This window comes from Oncorhynchus mykiss, chromosome 14 (genome assembly GCF_013265735.2).
Source record: "Oncorhynchus mykiss isolate Arlee chromosome 14, USDA_OmykA_1.1, whole genome shotgun sequence".
Classification (NCBI taxonomy): domain Eukaryota; kingdom Metazoa; phylum Chordata; class Actinopteri; order Salmoniformes; family Salmonidae; genus Oncorhynchus; species Oncorhynchus mykiss.
Genome location: NC_048578.1, coordinates 12637361 through 12652682, shown reverse-complemented (window position 1 = coordinate 12652682; position 15322 = coordinate 12637361). Strand labels below are relative to the sequence as shown.

The window sequence follows — 15322 nt, the reverse complement described above, 5'->3', positions numbered from 1 at the left end:
TGTGATGTTCTGGTGCCTCCCGGTACCATTCAGACAGCTGATTCAGGACCATATTCCTGATGAATGTGATGTTCTGGTGCCTCTAGGGCCATTCAGACAGCTGATTCAGGACCTTATTACTGATGAATGTGACGTTCTGGTGCCTCTAGGGCCATTCAGACAGCTGATTCAGGACCTTATTACGGATGAATGTGATGTTCTGGTGCCTCTAGGGCCATTCAGACAGTTGATTCAGGACCATATTCCTGATGAATGTGATGTTCTGGTGCCTCTAGGGCCATTCAGACAGCTGATTCAGGACCTTATTACTGATGAATGTGACGTTCTGGTGCCTCTAGGGCCATTCAGACAGCTGATTCAGGACCATATTCCTGATGAATGAGTTTGTTTTTTATCACCGTGTTTTTCTTTCTGCTTGCACTTTGTATTTATATTCTGATTTGTGTATTTTCTGTAACTTCTATAATTTAGGGCTCGTCTGTAAAAGAGACCTTGGTTTTAGTATGTCTCCCCGATTAAATAAAGGTTAAATAAAAAATTTAATAAAATTTCACTTTTCAATGGCAATTTATGAAAATGTAGTGTGGAAAATTACACTTTTTAATTTCCCTGCTGTTAAACCGTATATCGGCAGTAAGTTTTGTCCCCCCGAAAATCGGAATCGGTATCGGACCCAAAAATAAATATTATCTAAATATTGGTCGAGCTCTAACTACTAACCTGGTCTCCCGACTCCATGTCCATTGGGACTAATCTGACTCTAGGGACTCTCCGTAGGGACCCTTGTTCTGTGTGCCTGGCATGGCCAAGTCTCCTTAGGGACGGACCCTTGTTATGCACCCTTGTTTTAGCTACAGTGACACAGTAGTTAAGTGATTATGAATTGGTGTAATTAGCCTAGTCATCAATCGTAGTTCAGTTCTGCCTATATGGACCAGTCTGCCCAATAATTACACTCTCTGTCTGTCTTGGTGCAGTAGGAGGAACTCTTAATTCTAGGCTTCAGCCTGTGCCTAGTGTCTGGAGTTGAATGTGGGATGCACATCTGAGTGTACTGACCCAGTAAAGAGTCTCAGATGGGGCATGAGTAGGGAGGGATGGAGGAATGGAAGAAGGGAGGAATGGAGCGATGGAAGGAAGGAGGGGTATGAGAGTGTCAGCCAGTCTTGTGTGTGTGTGTGTGTGTGTGTGTGTGTGTGTGTGTGTGTGTGTGTGTGTGATGGGGGAGGGAGGTTGTCTTGTCTCAGCTTCTGTTTGCAGATGCTACCCAGAACAGAGGCTTATTTCCTGATTCATGTGTTCAGGGCAAATCAGCCCACAAGGAAGAACACATTAGCACACAGACAACACTCTTTATACGTCTACAAGGCGGGGAACCATCATCACTAGATAATCTATTAGGACACTTCTTCTTCAGGCTTTCTCAGCCTACCAGTTATAGTCTCGAAAACCTGACCCTAGGCAGTAGTGACTAAGGTCGGTTTTCAATGACGGACTCTTTTGGCAACTTCGATAAAGAAAAAAAAGACAGACGCAGACACATACCAAAACGTTGCGATTTGAAACCAACGTTTCCAGGCAAAACCTTTGCAGTGGTTTTAGTGAAGGTAGTTAATGCAAACTAGCCCCTTGCGAAATGCACTAATTTAAAATGACTCCCGTGATGATATTCATCTTTCGAGCTACTATTCTGTATTTTATTGAAGCGGATAAGGTAGTAACACAGGCAGTGAAGTAGTTCCTCTATGCCTAAAGAGTCCGTCATTGAAACCAGACCCTAGTCACTGTTGTCTAGGGTCTGATTTTCAAGACTATACCAGCTCAGATGTCTTTTAAAGCTAATCCTTTTGATCCCAGGCTGTGTCACAACCGGCCGTGACTGGGAATCCCATAGGGCGGCACACAATTGGACCAGCGTCGTCCTTGTTAGAGGAGGGTTTGGCCGGGGGGGCTTTACTTGGCTCATCGCACTCTAGCGACTCCTTGTGGTGGTCCGGATGCCTGCAGGCTGACTTTGGTCGTCAGTTGAACTGTGTTTCCTCTGATACATTGGTGTGGCTGGCTTCCGGGTTAAGCGGGCGGGTGTTAAGGAGCACGGGTCATGTTTCGGAAGACACATGAATCAACCTTTGCCTCTCCCGAGCCTGTTGGGAAGTTGCAACGATGAGACAAGGTCATAATTGAAATTGGGAGAAAAAGGGGGTAAAATACAGCAGACATTTTTTTTTAAAGAATCCTGAACACTTCACTTGCACAGCACACGCTCCATGCCAGTAAGCATGTCCAATTTGGAGCTGTTTAAAAATAGCAACACAGAACTGCATGTAGTATTTTCTGCATGCTATGGTGAACAAATGTTACTCACTATTAGGGCGGTTAAACAGAGACTCGGTGAATCAGTAAGGTTTGGGTGACAGGACAGCTGAACCAAAAAGAGCTCTAATATTAATGCCTAGATTGAGAGAGGGAGAGGAAAGAGAGATCAAGGAAGTGACAGATAGACAGAGAGAGAGAGGTGGGAGAGGGGAAGGGGATATGGAGAATGACAGATGGAGAGAGATGGTTGTTTACTGTCTGTCATTCTTGCTGAGGGTGTAAATGAATTACGTGTTAGTGTGTGGGTTGTGCAGCTCCAAGTCTAACTGTGGAGTTATGACTGACTCTTAAGTATACCACTTTACCTTACCCTCCCCTCACCTCATATCCCCTCCCACTCTCACCACTCTAACACCCACAAACTTGCCTGCCATTCTCTCTCTCGTTCCCTTCCTCTGTTCTCTTCAGTTCTTTCACTCTGTCCTGTGACTGTGAGAACTCCAATACCTCAGAGAGAAACCTGCTGTCAGTGGACAGTGAGACACTCCTCTCAGCTGTCCAGACTAGGAATGACTGTATTGGTAACAAAGTAACAAGGAATTCCTCTTTAGGACATTGTAGACATGGCTGAGATTCATGATTCCTGGCCCTACTAAGAAATAGATTATTCACACCATTAGGATTTTATGTATTTTACTAAGCTCAAGTAAATTATAAGGTTAATATCCATATTAATATAAAATGTGTGTTTTAGCTGGAACATGTATGCGTGTATGTGTCTGGAAGTTGCTTTGGGGTTTTTATGCCCTGTCTGGACAATAATCTGGGATCAAAAGACACGTATTAATGTGCGTGTGTGTAGAGGCCTGAGGTAGGCTGTGATTGGGTTGCTGGTGATTCAGGCACATAGCTTACAACTCACGCAGAGAAAACAGCAGGAGAGAGAGAGAGAGAGAGAGAGAGAGTTAGAGAGAGAGAGAGAGAGAGACTTTCTTGGTATGTTTGGACCATGATAGTACGATGGTGATGTGGACACCAAGGAACTTGAAACTCTCGACCCGCTCCATTACAGCCCTGTCGATGTTAATGGGGGCCTGAGAGAGAGAGAGAGAGAGAGAGAGAACACCTGACCACTGTGACTGACCCAAAATTAAGGAAATATTTGACTATACAGTCTCAGTGAGCATAGCCTTGCTATTGAGAAATGTCGCCGTAGGCAGAACTGGCTCTCAAGAGAAGGCAGACTACGTGCACACTGCCCACAAAATGAGGGGGAATCTGAGCTGCACTTTCTAACCTCCTGCCAAATGTATGACCATTTTCGAGACGCATATTTCCCTCAGATTACAAAGACCCACAAAGAATTTGAAAGCAAATCCAATTTTGATAAACTCCCATATCTACTTGGTGAAATACCACAGTGTGCCATCACAGCAGCAAGAGTTGTGACCTGTTGCCACAAGAAAAGGGCAACCAGTGAAGAACAAACACCATTGTAAATACAACTGTTTATTAATTATGTTTATTAATTTTCCCTTTTGTACTTTAACTATTTTACACATTGTTACAATTTGATATGTCTCTATTATATTATTTTGGAACTTGTGTGAGTGTAATATTTACTGCTCATAGTTTTTTTATCCATTTTTTTATCCAATTTTGTTGATCCATTTCATATGTTTCTCATGCCAATAAAGGCCCTTGAATTGAATTGAATTGAGAGAGAGAGAGGGTCATAAAAAGTGTCAGGGTGAGTTAGAGCGGGATTAGGAGACACTGCTTTACTTGACACTCACTTCCTCTCCATATAGCTTCTTCTCTCAATTTCTCTGCCTTCCTCTGTTCATCCCCTTGATAGGTTCAAATGTAAATATTGAGCATCACCACTTCAGAGAAGTGTTTCTCTTTCTTTCACACTCCCTCATCTCTAAATCTGTCTTTCACAGGGCCCTTTTCACAATCTGTCCAATCAGAGCTCTCACTAGCTTTAAGCACCAACTGTCAGAGCAGCTCACAGATTACTGCACCTGTACATAGCCCACCTATAATTTAGCCCAAACAACTACCTCTTTCCCTACTGTATTTAATTAATTAATTTATTTTGTTCCTTTGCACCCCATTATTTTTATTTCTACTTTGCACATTCTTCCATTGCAAATCTACCATTCCAGTGTTTTACTTGCTATATTGTATTTACTTTGCCACCATGGCCTTTTTTGCCTTTACCTCCCTTATCTCACCTCATTTGCTCACATCGTATATAGACTTGTTTATACTGTATTATTGACTGTATGTTTGTTTTACTCCATGTGTAACTCTGTGTCTGTCACGCCCTGGTCAAAGTATTTTGTGTTTATCTTCATTTATTTTGGTCAGGCCAGGGTGTGGCATGGGTTTTTGTATGTGGTGTGTTGGGATTGTAGCTTAGTGGGGTGTTCTAGTGAAGTCTATGGCTGTCTGAAGTGGTTCTCAATCAGAGGCAGGTGTTTATCGTTGTCTCTGATTGGGAACCATATTTAGGCAGCCATATTCTTTGGGTGTTTGGTGGGTGATTGTCCTTAGTGTCCTGATGTCCTTGTTCTGTGTTAGTTTACACAAGTATAGGCTGTTTCGGTTTTCGTTACGTTTATTGTTTTGGTAGTGTTTGTGTTTAGTGTGTTTTTTCATTAAACATGAATCTCAATAGCCACGCCGCATTTTGGTCCGACTCTCCTTCTACCGAAGAAAGCCGTTACAGTGTCGTTGTATGTGTCGAACTGCTTTGCTTTATCTTGGCCAGGTCGCAATTGTAAATGAGAACTTGTTCCAACTTGCCTACCTGGTTAAATAAAGGTGAATAAAATAAATAAATAAAGAGCCAAGGATGGAATATATCCATCTCATTTCTATACTAGATACCCATAAATCTGTAATACAAAAATCAATCCACGTCAGTCCACTTGCAATTAATTGATACAGTATGCATCAGGTCTGATAAGTGTTTGTATAACACATTTCCTGTAGTATTTGATATTGACATTTGTGATACTTTGATATTCTAGAAAATACTGTAGGTGTGACTTTTGCTCATATATTAATAGACATTTCTAAAAAAAAAAATTGGGACGCTATCTCTAGTATAATGTAATTCAATGGGCTATTGTCATCATCACCCTAACAATGCCTAATGAATGAGGTCACATCTGAAGTGATCACTACTGATCGATCAGGACATGACTGGCCATGACTGGTTCCTCTCTGGGTTTCTTCCTAGGTTTTGGCCTTTCTAGGGAGTTTTTCCTAGCCACCGTGCTTCTTCACCTGCATTGCTTGCTGTTTGGGGTTTTAGGCTGGGTTTCTGTACAGCACTTTGAGATATCAGCTGATGTACGAAGGGCTATATAAAATAAATTTGATTTGATTTGATTTGACTGACCTTTCACCTCTCTAATGGCACCAATACCTGGATATTAGGACCTGGCCGTATCAATGATGGCTGTTGATGATGGGCTGTAAGAGTAGGCAACAACACGTCTGCCACGCTGATCCTTAACACTGGGGCACCTCAGGGGTATGTACTTAGTCCCCTCCTGTATTCCCTGTTCACCCACTATTGCGTGGCCAAACACGACTCCAACACCATCATTAAGTTTGCTGACGACACAACAGTGGTAGGCCTGATCACCAAAACACGATGAAATGGCCTTTAGGGAGGAGATCAGAGAACTGTCAGTGTGGTGCCAGGACAACAGCCTCTCCCTCAATGTGAGCAAGACAAAATAACTGATCGTAGACTACAGGAAAAGGCGGGCCGAACAGGCCCCCCATTAACATCGACAGGGCTGTAGTGGAGCGGGTCGAGAGTTTCAAGTTCCTTGGTGTCCACATCACCACATCACCAGTTGTATCATGGTCCAAACATACCAAGAAAGTCGTGAAGAGGGCACAACAAAACATTTTCCCTCTCAGGAGACTGAAAAGATTTGGCATGGGTCCCCAGATCCTCAAAAGGTTCTACAGCTGCACCATCGAGAGCATCCTGACCGGTTGCATCACAGCTTGGTATGGCAACTGCTCGGCATCTGACCGTAAGGCGCTACAGAGAGTAGTGCGAAGGGCCCATCACTGTACATCACTGGGGACAAGCTTCCTGCCATCCAGGACCTATTCAATCGGCGGTGTCAGAGGAAAGCTCATAAAATTGTTAAAGACTCCAGTCACCCAAGTTATCGTCTGTTTTCTCTGATACCGCACGGCAAGTGGTACCGGAGCGCCAAGTCTAGGACCAAAAGGCTCCTAAACAGCTTCTACCCCCAAGCCATAAGACTGCTGAACAATTAATAAAATCACCACTGGACAATTTACATTGACCCCCTCCCATTTGTACACTGCTGCTTCTCGCTGTTTATTATCTATGCATAGTCACTTCACCCCCACCTACATGTACAAATTACCTCAACTAACCTGTACCCCTGCACATTGACTCGGTACCGGTGCCCCTGTATATAGCCTTGTTATTCTTATTATGTTACTGTTTATTATCACTTTTTATTTTAGTCTACTTGGTAAATATTTATAACTCTTCTTGAACTGCACTGTTGGTTAAGGGCTTGTAGGTAAGCATTTCACGGTAAAGTCTATGCTTGTTGTATTCGGCACATGTGACAAATAAAGTTTGATTTGATTCGATCCGAGCGTAATGGAACTTAACGTCCCCAAAGAGGAGTGTTTCATGATTTACGATAGATTGAACATTTCACTTTAGACATAGAGTGCAGCGGTGGTAATTCACTGTTTGAGTAGTAATTTTGTAACTAAAGTATCTGAAGGCCAGTTGAATATGGAAGAAGGAGCAGTTGTTACTCTGAGGAAAGCGAATAGGCCTACTTACCCATTGTGAGGTAGGCCGTTGATAAAATAGGGTACGCGCAAAACTTACTTACGGTATTTACAAAACCACAAGCAGGACAAAGAGTAAACTGGACGGAAATCAATAAGTTGAAAGCAGTGACTCAACCCAAGCCTCAATAATGCCTGATAGCAAGTGCATGAGCAGCAGCAATCATAGCTCAACCATCCCCTGTCTGGCCACAACAGGAAATGAAGAGTTTTACCCAGGGCCACCATAGTCAGTTTTTATAAATGCCAACTTTTGTGTGAAAGCTGGCACATGCATGTTTTTGGAGGTATTTTGTACATAAGCACGGTCTATAAATGAAGCCCCAGGGGCCTGTGAGGGTGGAACATTCTTCGACAGAATTCCTTGCAAGGCCTCATCGGTAAAATCACTGAGTCCCAAAAAAAGTACATCTGCACTCACAATGATGCAGACATGAGACGGAATAGACTCTTCATCAAAGGACAAAAGTATGGAGTGAAGTAATCACTCCATCCACCATACGGATCAGTCGACGTTCACCAAACACGCACGCACTACCCCAGAGATAACCCCCTTGATAGGTGCTCTGCTTCGAAGAGCTGAACACAAAACATTCCACTCTATGTTTTTGAGGCGCCACGGACGCACAAAACATGTCCCAGATAACATTGGTCCCTCAGTCCGACTAAAAACGAGTCTAGACTAGCCTTGGGCTTCCTAGTTTCCACCACATCTTTACTTCTCGTTTCCTTTCTTTTTCACCGCTGTATCCCACTTTTAATCTCACTCTCTGTTCTCATCTCTACCCGACATGCCATCAGTTTCAAGCAGAACATCCGCGTCCACCATCTTTCTCTGCTTCTTTTAGTGCTCTACCTGTGCACGTGCCTGGTTTTACCCATAATGCACTTCACTTAATTAACATCATAAAGGCATGAATGAGACAACACACATTTTCAGGACATAAACATCTCAATCAAGGTGCTAAACCATGCCTTAAGTTACACATTCCAATGTTACCAATTATCCTCCCCGGGACAATCAAATAGGTTTGCATGGACCACAACACAGTTTAAACACTGCACTCCCTGTTTACCAGTCACAACATGAATACATTCTCTACAATTACGAGGGAAAACAAAGTAGGTATTTTTAGACTCTGTAGCTTAAATTTAGTGTTTTAATTGTTAAACACAGAAGTTTGTCTCACGGTTAGTTGCAGGTGGTCTCACAAACAGAGACTGATAGGAAGAGACGGAGAGATACTCTATCCATTAAATCACTCCTCCCCACCTCTCCTTCGGTAGGCACAAGAGAGGTTTAAGGGAGGTCTGTCGAATCCCTGGTTAATAACAGGAAAGGTCTTGCCATTTAAATATCCTCCCGTGTGTGAGTGTGTGTGTGAGCGTGTGTGACAGACACTGAGACCACAGAGATGCCGTTTTTCTAATGGAATGAAGAGATGATGCATATCAGGAGAGTGTATGTGTTCTGTGAGTGTGTGTTGTATGTCGTTTGTGACTCCATAAACACACAAACTCACTTAAAAACCAACCAGAACCAATCAGAGATGACTTTCTCTTTGTCAGTCAAGGAGCCGCTACAATCCTCCCGGCAGTCATGTAACAGAAGAGCTTTAATGAGTAGCTTATGTTATCACACTGTTTTATTGGGGGATGGAGAGGGAGAGATGAAGAGAAAGAGGGAGATGGTGAGAGCGGGGGGTGAGGTAAAAAATGGAGAGATGGAGAAGATGCAGAGAGAGATCCTCACAGATGTTATCTGAGACATGACTTTCTGTGTTCCTTCCTTTCATCTCTCTGTGTTTGATTGAGTACCATGCGGCGTCTGCTAGATGAAGCCTCAGCCTCTCTGCTTCTCATGGCTCTTTAAAGAAAACAATCTCAGAGTAGCCTTACTGAGTCCTGTTGTAAGCTGTGTTACACCATGCTGATATTTTGTTTGAGAATTCAAGTTTGTGTAACATGTTTCATTAGATTACCACATCCCAGCCTGTAAGTCATTTAACCACATATTCACAAGGCTTTCCTCTGTGAGAGCTTGGAGTGCGAGAGTGTGCGTCTCAAATGGTGCCCTATTCCCTATATAGTGCACTGTTTTTTTTATTTTTTTATATATATCTTTGTAATAATGACAATTACAACAATACTGAATGAACAATGAACACTTTTATTTTAATTAATACATAAATAATATATATTAGGTCTCAAATAAATAATGAAACATGCTCAATTTGGTTTAAATAATGCAAAAACACAGTGTGTCACGAACGCCGTCAGGGTGGAAATGACCGAACCAAAGTCCAGCATGGTGAGCATACATTTATTTTTATTTATAAATGTCGCCAACAAAACAAAGAATAAGGAAACAACCGTGAAGCTTACTTCGGCTATACAAGACACTAACAAAGACAACTGCCCATAACTAAGATGGCAAAACAGGCTGCCTAAGTATGATTCCCAATCAGAGACAACGATAGACAGCTGTCCCTGATTGAGAACCATACCCGGCCAAAACATAGAAACAGAAAACATAGAAATAAAGAAACTAGAATGCCCAACCTAGTCACAGTGTTGACAAATGTAAGAAGTGTTGGAGAAGAAAGTAAAAGTGCAATATGTGCCATGTAAAAAAGCTAACGTTTAAGTTCCTTGCTCAGAACATATGAAAGCTGGTTGTTCAATATTCCCAGTTCTTCAATATTCCCAGTTAAGAAGTTTTAGGTTGTAGTTATTATAGGAATTATGACGCATCGACTATTTCTCTCTATACCATTTGTATTTCATATACCTTTGACTATTGGATATTCTAATAGGCACATTTAGTTTTGCCAGCCTAAACTCAGGTGTTGATAGGTGCTGTGAATCAAGCATTGCTAAGAGTGGCTGGCAAACGCAGTAAAGTTTGAATGAATGCTTAAGAGCCTGCTGCTGCCTACCACCACTCAATCAAATATCAAATCATAGACTTAATTATAATATAATAAACACAGAAATACAAGCCTTTGGTCATTAATATGGTCAAATCCAGAAACTATAATTTCAAAAACAAAACGTTTATTCTTTCAGTGAAATACGGAACCGTTCCGTATTTTATCGAACGGGTGGCAACCCTAAGTCTAAATATTGCTGTTACATTGCACAACCTTCATTGTTATGTCATAATTATGTAACATTTTGTCAAATTAGTTCGCAACGAGCCAGGCGGCCCAAACTGTTGCAAATACCCTGACTCTGCGTGCAATGAATGCAAGAGAAGTGATTTCCCTAGTTTAATATTGCCTGCTAACATTAATTTATTTGAACTAAATATGCAGGTTTAAAAAATATATACTTCTGTGTATTGATTTTAAGAAAGGCTTTGATGTTTATGGTTAGGTGCAGCCGTGCAACAATTGTGTTTTTTTTTTTTGTTGCGCTTTTGTTAAATCATCACCCTTTTGGCAAAGTTTTTTATTTTGTATTTTTTTATTCCACCTTTATTTAACAAGGTAGACTAGTTGAGAACAAGTTCTCATTTACAACTGCGACCTGGCCAAGATAAAGCGAAGCAGTTCGACACATACAACAACACATGGAATAAACAAACATACAATCAATAATACAGTAGAAAAGTTTATATACAGCATGTGCAAATGAAGTAGGATAATCGGCCATAATCAGCATCCAAAAAGGCCGATTACCAATTGTTATGAAAACTTGAAATCGGCCCTAATTACTTGTCACATTGGTATGAAGAGATTCTGGAGTAAGGCCTCGGGTCGAAGACCAAACAAGCACTATACAAAAACACAGGATTGAAACCCAAACAAAAGAGCGAGGAGTACCTTGAATAAATAACACACGCACACAATGATTAACACATGGGACGAAACCCGTAATCATCTGCACGATCCACAAGGGCACGAAAGCCAAAACACACAGCACAGGTACTTACACGCACCAACGGACATACAATAATTGTCTGCCCAATGGAAACTAAAGGGCACATATATACAAATACAATCAGTGGGAATAGGGGACAGGTGTGCGTAATGAAAGTTCCGGAGGGATCCGTGACAGTACTATATACAGTGCCTTGCGAAAGTATTCGGCCCCCTTGAACTTTGCGACCTTTTGCCACATTTCAGGCTTCAAACATAAAGATATAAAACTGTATTTTTTTGTGAAGAATCAACAACAAGTGGGACACAATCATGAAGTGGAACGACATTTATTGGATATTTCAAACTTTTTTAACAAATCAAAAACTGAAAAATTGGGCGTGCAAAATTATTCAGCCCCCTTAAGTTAATACTTTGTAGCGCCACCTTTTGCTGCGATTACAGCTGTAAGTCGCTTGGGGTATGTCTCTATCAGTTTTGCACATCGAGAGACTGACATTTTTTCCCATTCCTCCTTGCAAAACAGCTCGAGCTCAGTGAGGTTGGATGGAGAGCATTTGTGAACAGCAGTTTTCAGTTCTTTCCACAGATTCTCGATTGGATTCAGGTCTGGACTTTGACTGGGCCATTCTAACACCTGGATATGTTTATTTTTGAACCATTCCATTGTAGATTTTGCTTTATGTTTTGGATCATTGTCTTGTTGGAAGACAAATCTCCGTCCCAGTCTCAGGTCTTTTGCAGACTCCATCAGGTTTTCTTCCAGAATGGTCCTGTATTTGGCTCCATCCATCTTCCCATCAATTTTAACCATCTTCCCTGTCCCTGCTGAAGAAAAGCAGGCCCAAACCATGATGCTGCCACCACCATGTTTGACAGTGGGGATGGTGTGTTCAGCTGTGTTGCTTTTACGCCAAACATAACGTTTTGCATTGTTGCCAAAAAGTTCAATTTTGGTTTCATCTGACCAGAGCACCTTCTTCCACATGTTTGGTGTGTCTCCCAGGTGGCTTGTGGCAAACTTTAAACAACACTTTTTATGGATATCTTTAAGAAATGGCTTTCTTCTTGCCACTCTTCCATAAAGGCCAGATTTGTGCAATATACGACTGATTGTTGTCCTATGGACAGAGTCTCCCACCTCAGCTGTAGATCTCTGCAGTTCATCCAGAGTGATCATGGGCCTCTTGGCTGCATCTCTGATCAGTCTTCTCCTTGTATGAGCTGAAAGTTTAGAGGGACGGCCAGGTCTTGGTAGATTTGCAGTGGTCAGATACTCCTTCCATTTCAATATTATCGCTTGCACAGTGCTCCTTGGGATGTTTAAAGCTTGGGAAATATTTTTGTATCCAAATCCGGCTTTAAACTTCTTCACAACAGTATCTCGGACCTGCCTGGTGTGTTCCTTGTTCTTCATGATGCTCTCTGCGCTTTTGACGGACCTCTGAGACTATCACAGTGCAGGTGCATTTATACGGAGACTTGATTACACACAGGTGGATTGTATTTATCATCATTAGTCATTTAGGTCAACATTGGATCATTCAGAGATCCTCACTGAACTTCTGGAGAGAGTTTGCTGCACTGAAAGTAAAGGGGCTGAATAATTTTGCACGCCCAATTTTTCAGTTTTTGATTTGTTAAAAAAGTTTGAAATATCCAATAAATGTCGTTCCACCTCATGATTGTGTCCCACTTGTTGTTGATTCTTCACAAAAAAATACAGTTTTATATCTTTATGTTATATCTTTAAGCCTCAAATGTGGAAAAAGGTTGCAAAGTTCAAGGGGGCCGGATACTTTCGCAAGGCACTGTATGTTTTAATACAGTACACGTGTGTTGTTTAGATTAATGTCTATAGATTAATAAGTGGCTAAGTGCTGCAGCATTCAGGTTTATCCTCTCGCTCTCTCTCCTTCTCCTCTCTCTCTCCTTCTCCTCTCTCTCTCTCTCCTCTCTCTCTCTTTCTCTGACCTCCAGTAGAGTCATGACCAGCTATAACTCAATTCATTATGGCCCTAATGGACCTCGTCAGCAACACGCTGTTACAGAGATACATCTCTCCCTTTCCCTCTCCCTTTCTCTCTTTCTTTCTCTCTCTCTCTTTCTGACCTCCAGTAGAGTCCTGTCTTGCTATACCTCACCACATTATGGCCCTAATGGACCTCATCAGCAACACGCTGTTACAGAGCTACGTCTCCATCTTCTTTCTCTCTCTATTCTTGCACTTTTCCATGCACTGTACCTGTCTCCCTGCATTCCCTTGCTAACCCTCCTTGTTTTCTCTGTCTCTCTTTTATATGCATATGAGACTGTCAGTGGCGTGTATGTATATGACTGAGTGTGTGTGTGTGTGTGTGTGTGTGTGTGTGTGTGTGTGTGTGTCTGTGTGTGTGTGTGTCTGTGTGTGTGTCTGTGTGTATTCCTGTGAATGATGTGAACAGCGGTGCTTGTCTTCCACAGTTCGCTCCGTCTGGGGTTGGCTGTGCAATGGGGCGAGATGTTTGAATCCCAAACCAACATGTACTGTAGACTACGTCTGCTTGTCTCTATCTGTATTCTACACAGTCCTCTATGAACCAACCCATAACAGTGGCTATATACTTAGAAAAAAGTGCTATCTAGAACCTAAAAGGGTTCTTCGGTTGTCCCCAAAAGAGAACCCTTTGAAGAACCCTTTTTTGTTGCAGGTAGAACCCTTTTGGGTTTCATGTAAACCCTTTCCAAAGAGGGTTCTACATTTAACCCAAAAGGGTTCTACATTTAACCCAAAAGTGTTCTACATTTAACCCAAAAGGGTTCCACATTTAACCCAAAAGGGTTCTACCTGGAACCAAAAAGGGTTCTCCTATGGGGACAGCCGAATAACCCTTTTGGAACCCTTTTTAGGACTGGACTGAGTATTTTCTTGTAACCACTGTGTGAACATTTATGTATTATTTTCTTCCTCGCATATGAAGAGAACACATTTAGGTCATGCATCTGTTTAGCCGTAGCTCTGAACAAACCCACTTTTAGGATCAATTAAGGAACAGTCTGTTCTGGTGCCAGTTGGCCCTAGACTAACACAACTGTGATTCCTGTGTGTTTAATGTCCCTCGACCTTAACTGACCAGTGGTGTAGCTTCTCTCCCCTGGCCTCAGCTTTAATGCTGGATCTTAATAGGATCAGTGGGAGAGAGGGAGGAAAGGATGAGAGAAGAGAGAAGAGATAAGAGGATGAGAGCTGGGCCAGCAAACACATTATCTTAATCACCACTGACCCCCTCCCTCCCAGCTATCTGACTGAGGGAATAATAGCTACAGAAGATACATTTTCTCTCCCTAACATGCATGCTGACTTGTTTCCTTGCTGTACCCCAGGGTCTCTACAGGGGGAGCACCAGCGCAGACTGTACAAGGAGCTGATGGCCAACTACAATCGTCTGGAGAGACCAGTGATCAACGACTCCTCTCCTCTTCTGGTGGAGCTGGGAATGACTCTGCTGCAGATCATAGATGTGGTGAGGGAGGGAGTGTGTGTGTGTGTGTGTGTGAGGGGGGCGGGGGGCATCACTGTGTTAGCTACTTGTTTATGTGTGTGGAGCAATGGCGGTCGTTGCCGTTTAAGATGAGGTAGGATGTAGGATGATAATGTTTTGAATGAGCATGGCCTTATTTCTATTACAGCATATTGGATGACTTCCATTCATATTCCATTCACCCAGCTCAATGTAACATGAATAGGTTTAGGATACTACATGATGCTAGAATTAGCCCTATACCCATCATGAGGTTGCTACAACCTAGACTACGAATTAAAATGTATAACGTAGGTGCACAAGGTCGGGGGGAATTTTGAGTAATCAAGGTGACAGACAGTGACACATTCAATACTGCCTTGCACATTCTTTCCTGCATCTAGCCGATCAAGAGTGTAATCATTAGTCCAACAGATAGTTTCTATTGGAAAAATTCAGGTATGTTTATCACCGTTTCGTTCCGTTTTCTTCCATTTAAGAAACGTTTTTCAACAGAATCAGCGCAATAAATACATCCCTGATCACACGCAAACAAGAGTTCACTTTCATACCAGACACATACTGTACAAACTGCTCGTTGTATATATATATTTCCTTCTCACATCTATCTACGTTCTCTCCTCTCACCTTTTCCCTTCACTTGTGGACTTCAGGCGAGAAAACCTTTCCAAGCCAAACCTTCATATCATGACTGCTAACCGTTACACAAGGCCTACAGACTTG

The 15322-nt window shown here is 42.2% G+C and overlaps 1 protein-coding gene across 1 annotated transcript in view; it reads left to right on the top strand.

Annotated features, from left to right (window-relative positions):
- Window positions 1–15322, top strand: part of LOC110488815 (neuronal acetylcholine receptor subunit alpha-7-like) — an 81626-nt gene that overhangs the window by 17017 nt on the left and 49287 nt on the right. Inside the window, exon 2 of the mRNA XM_036942961.1 lies at window positions 14442–14581. Coding sequence (XP_036798856.1) covers window positions 14442–14581 — 140 coding nt within the window. The remainder of the gene's footprint in view (window positions 1–14441; window positions 14582–15322) is intronic.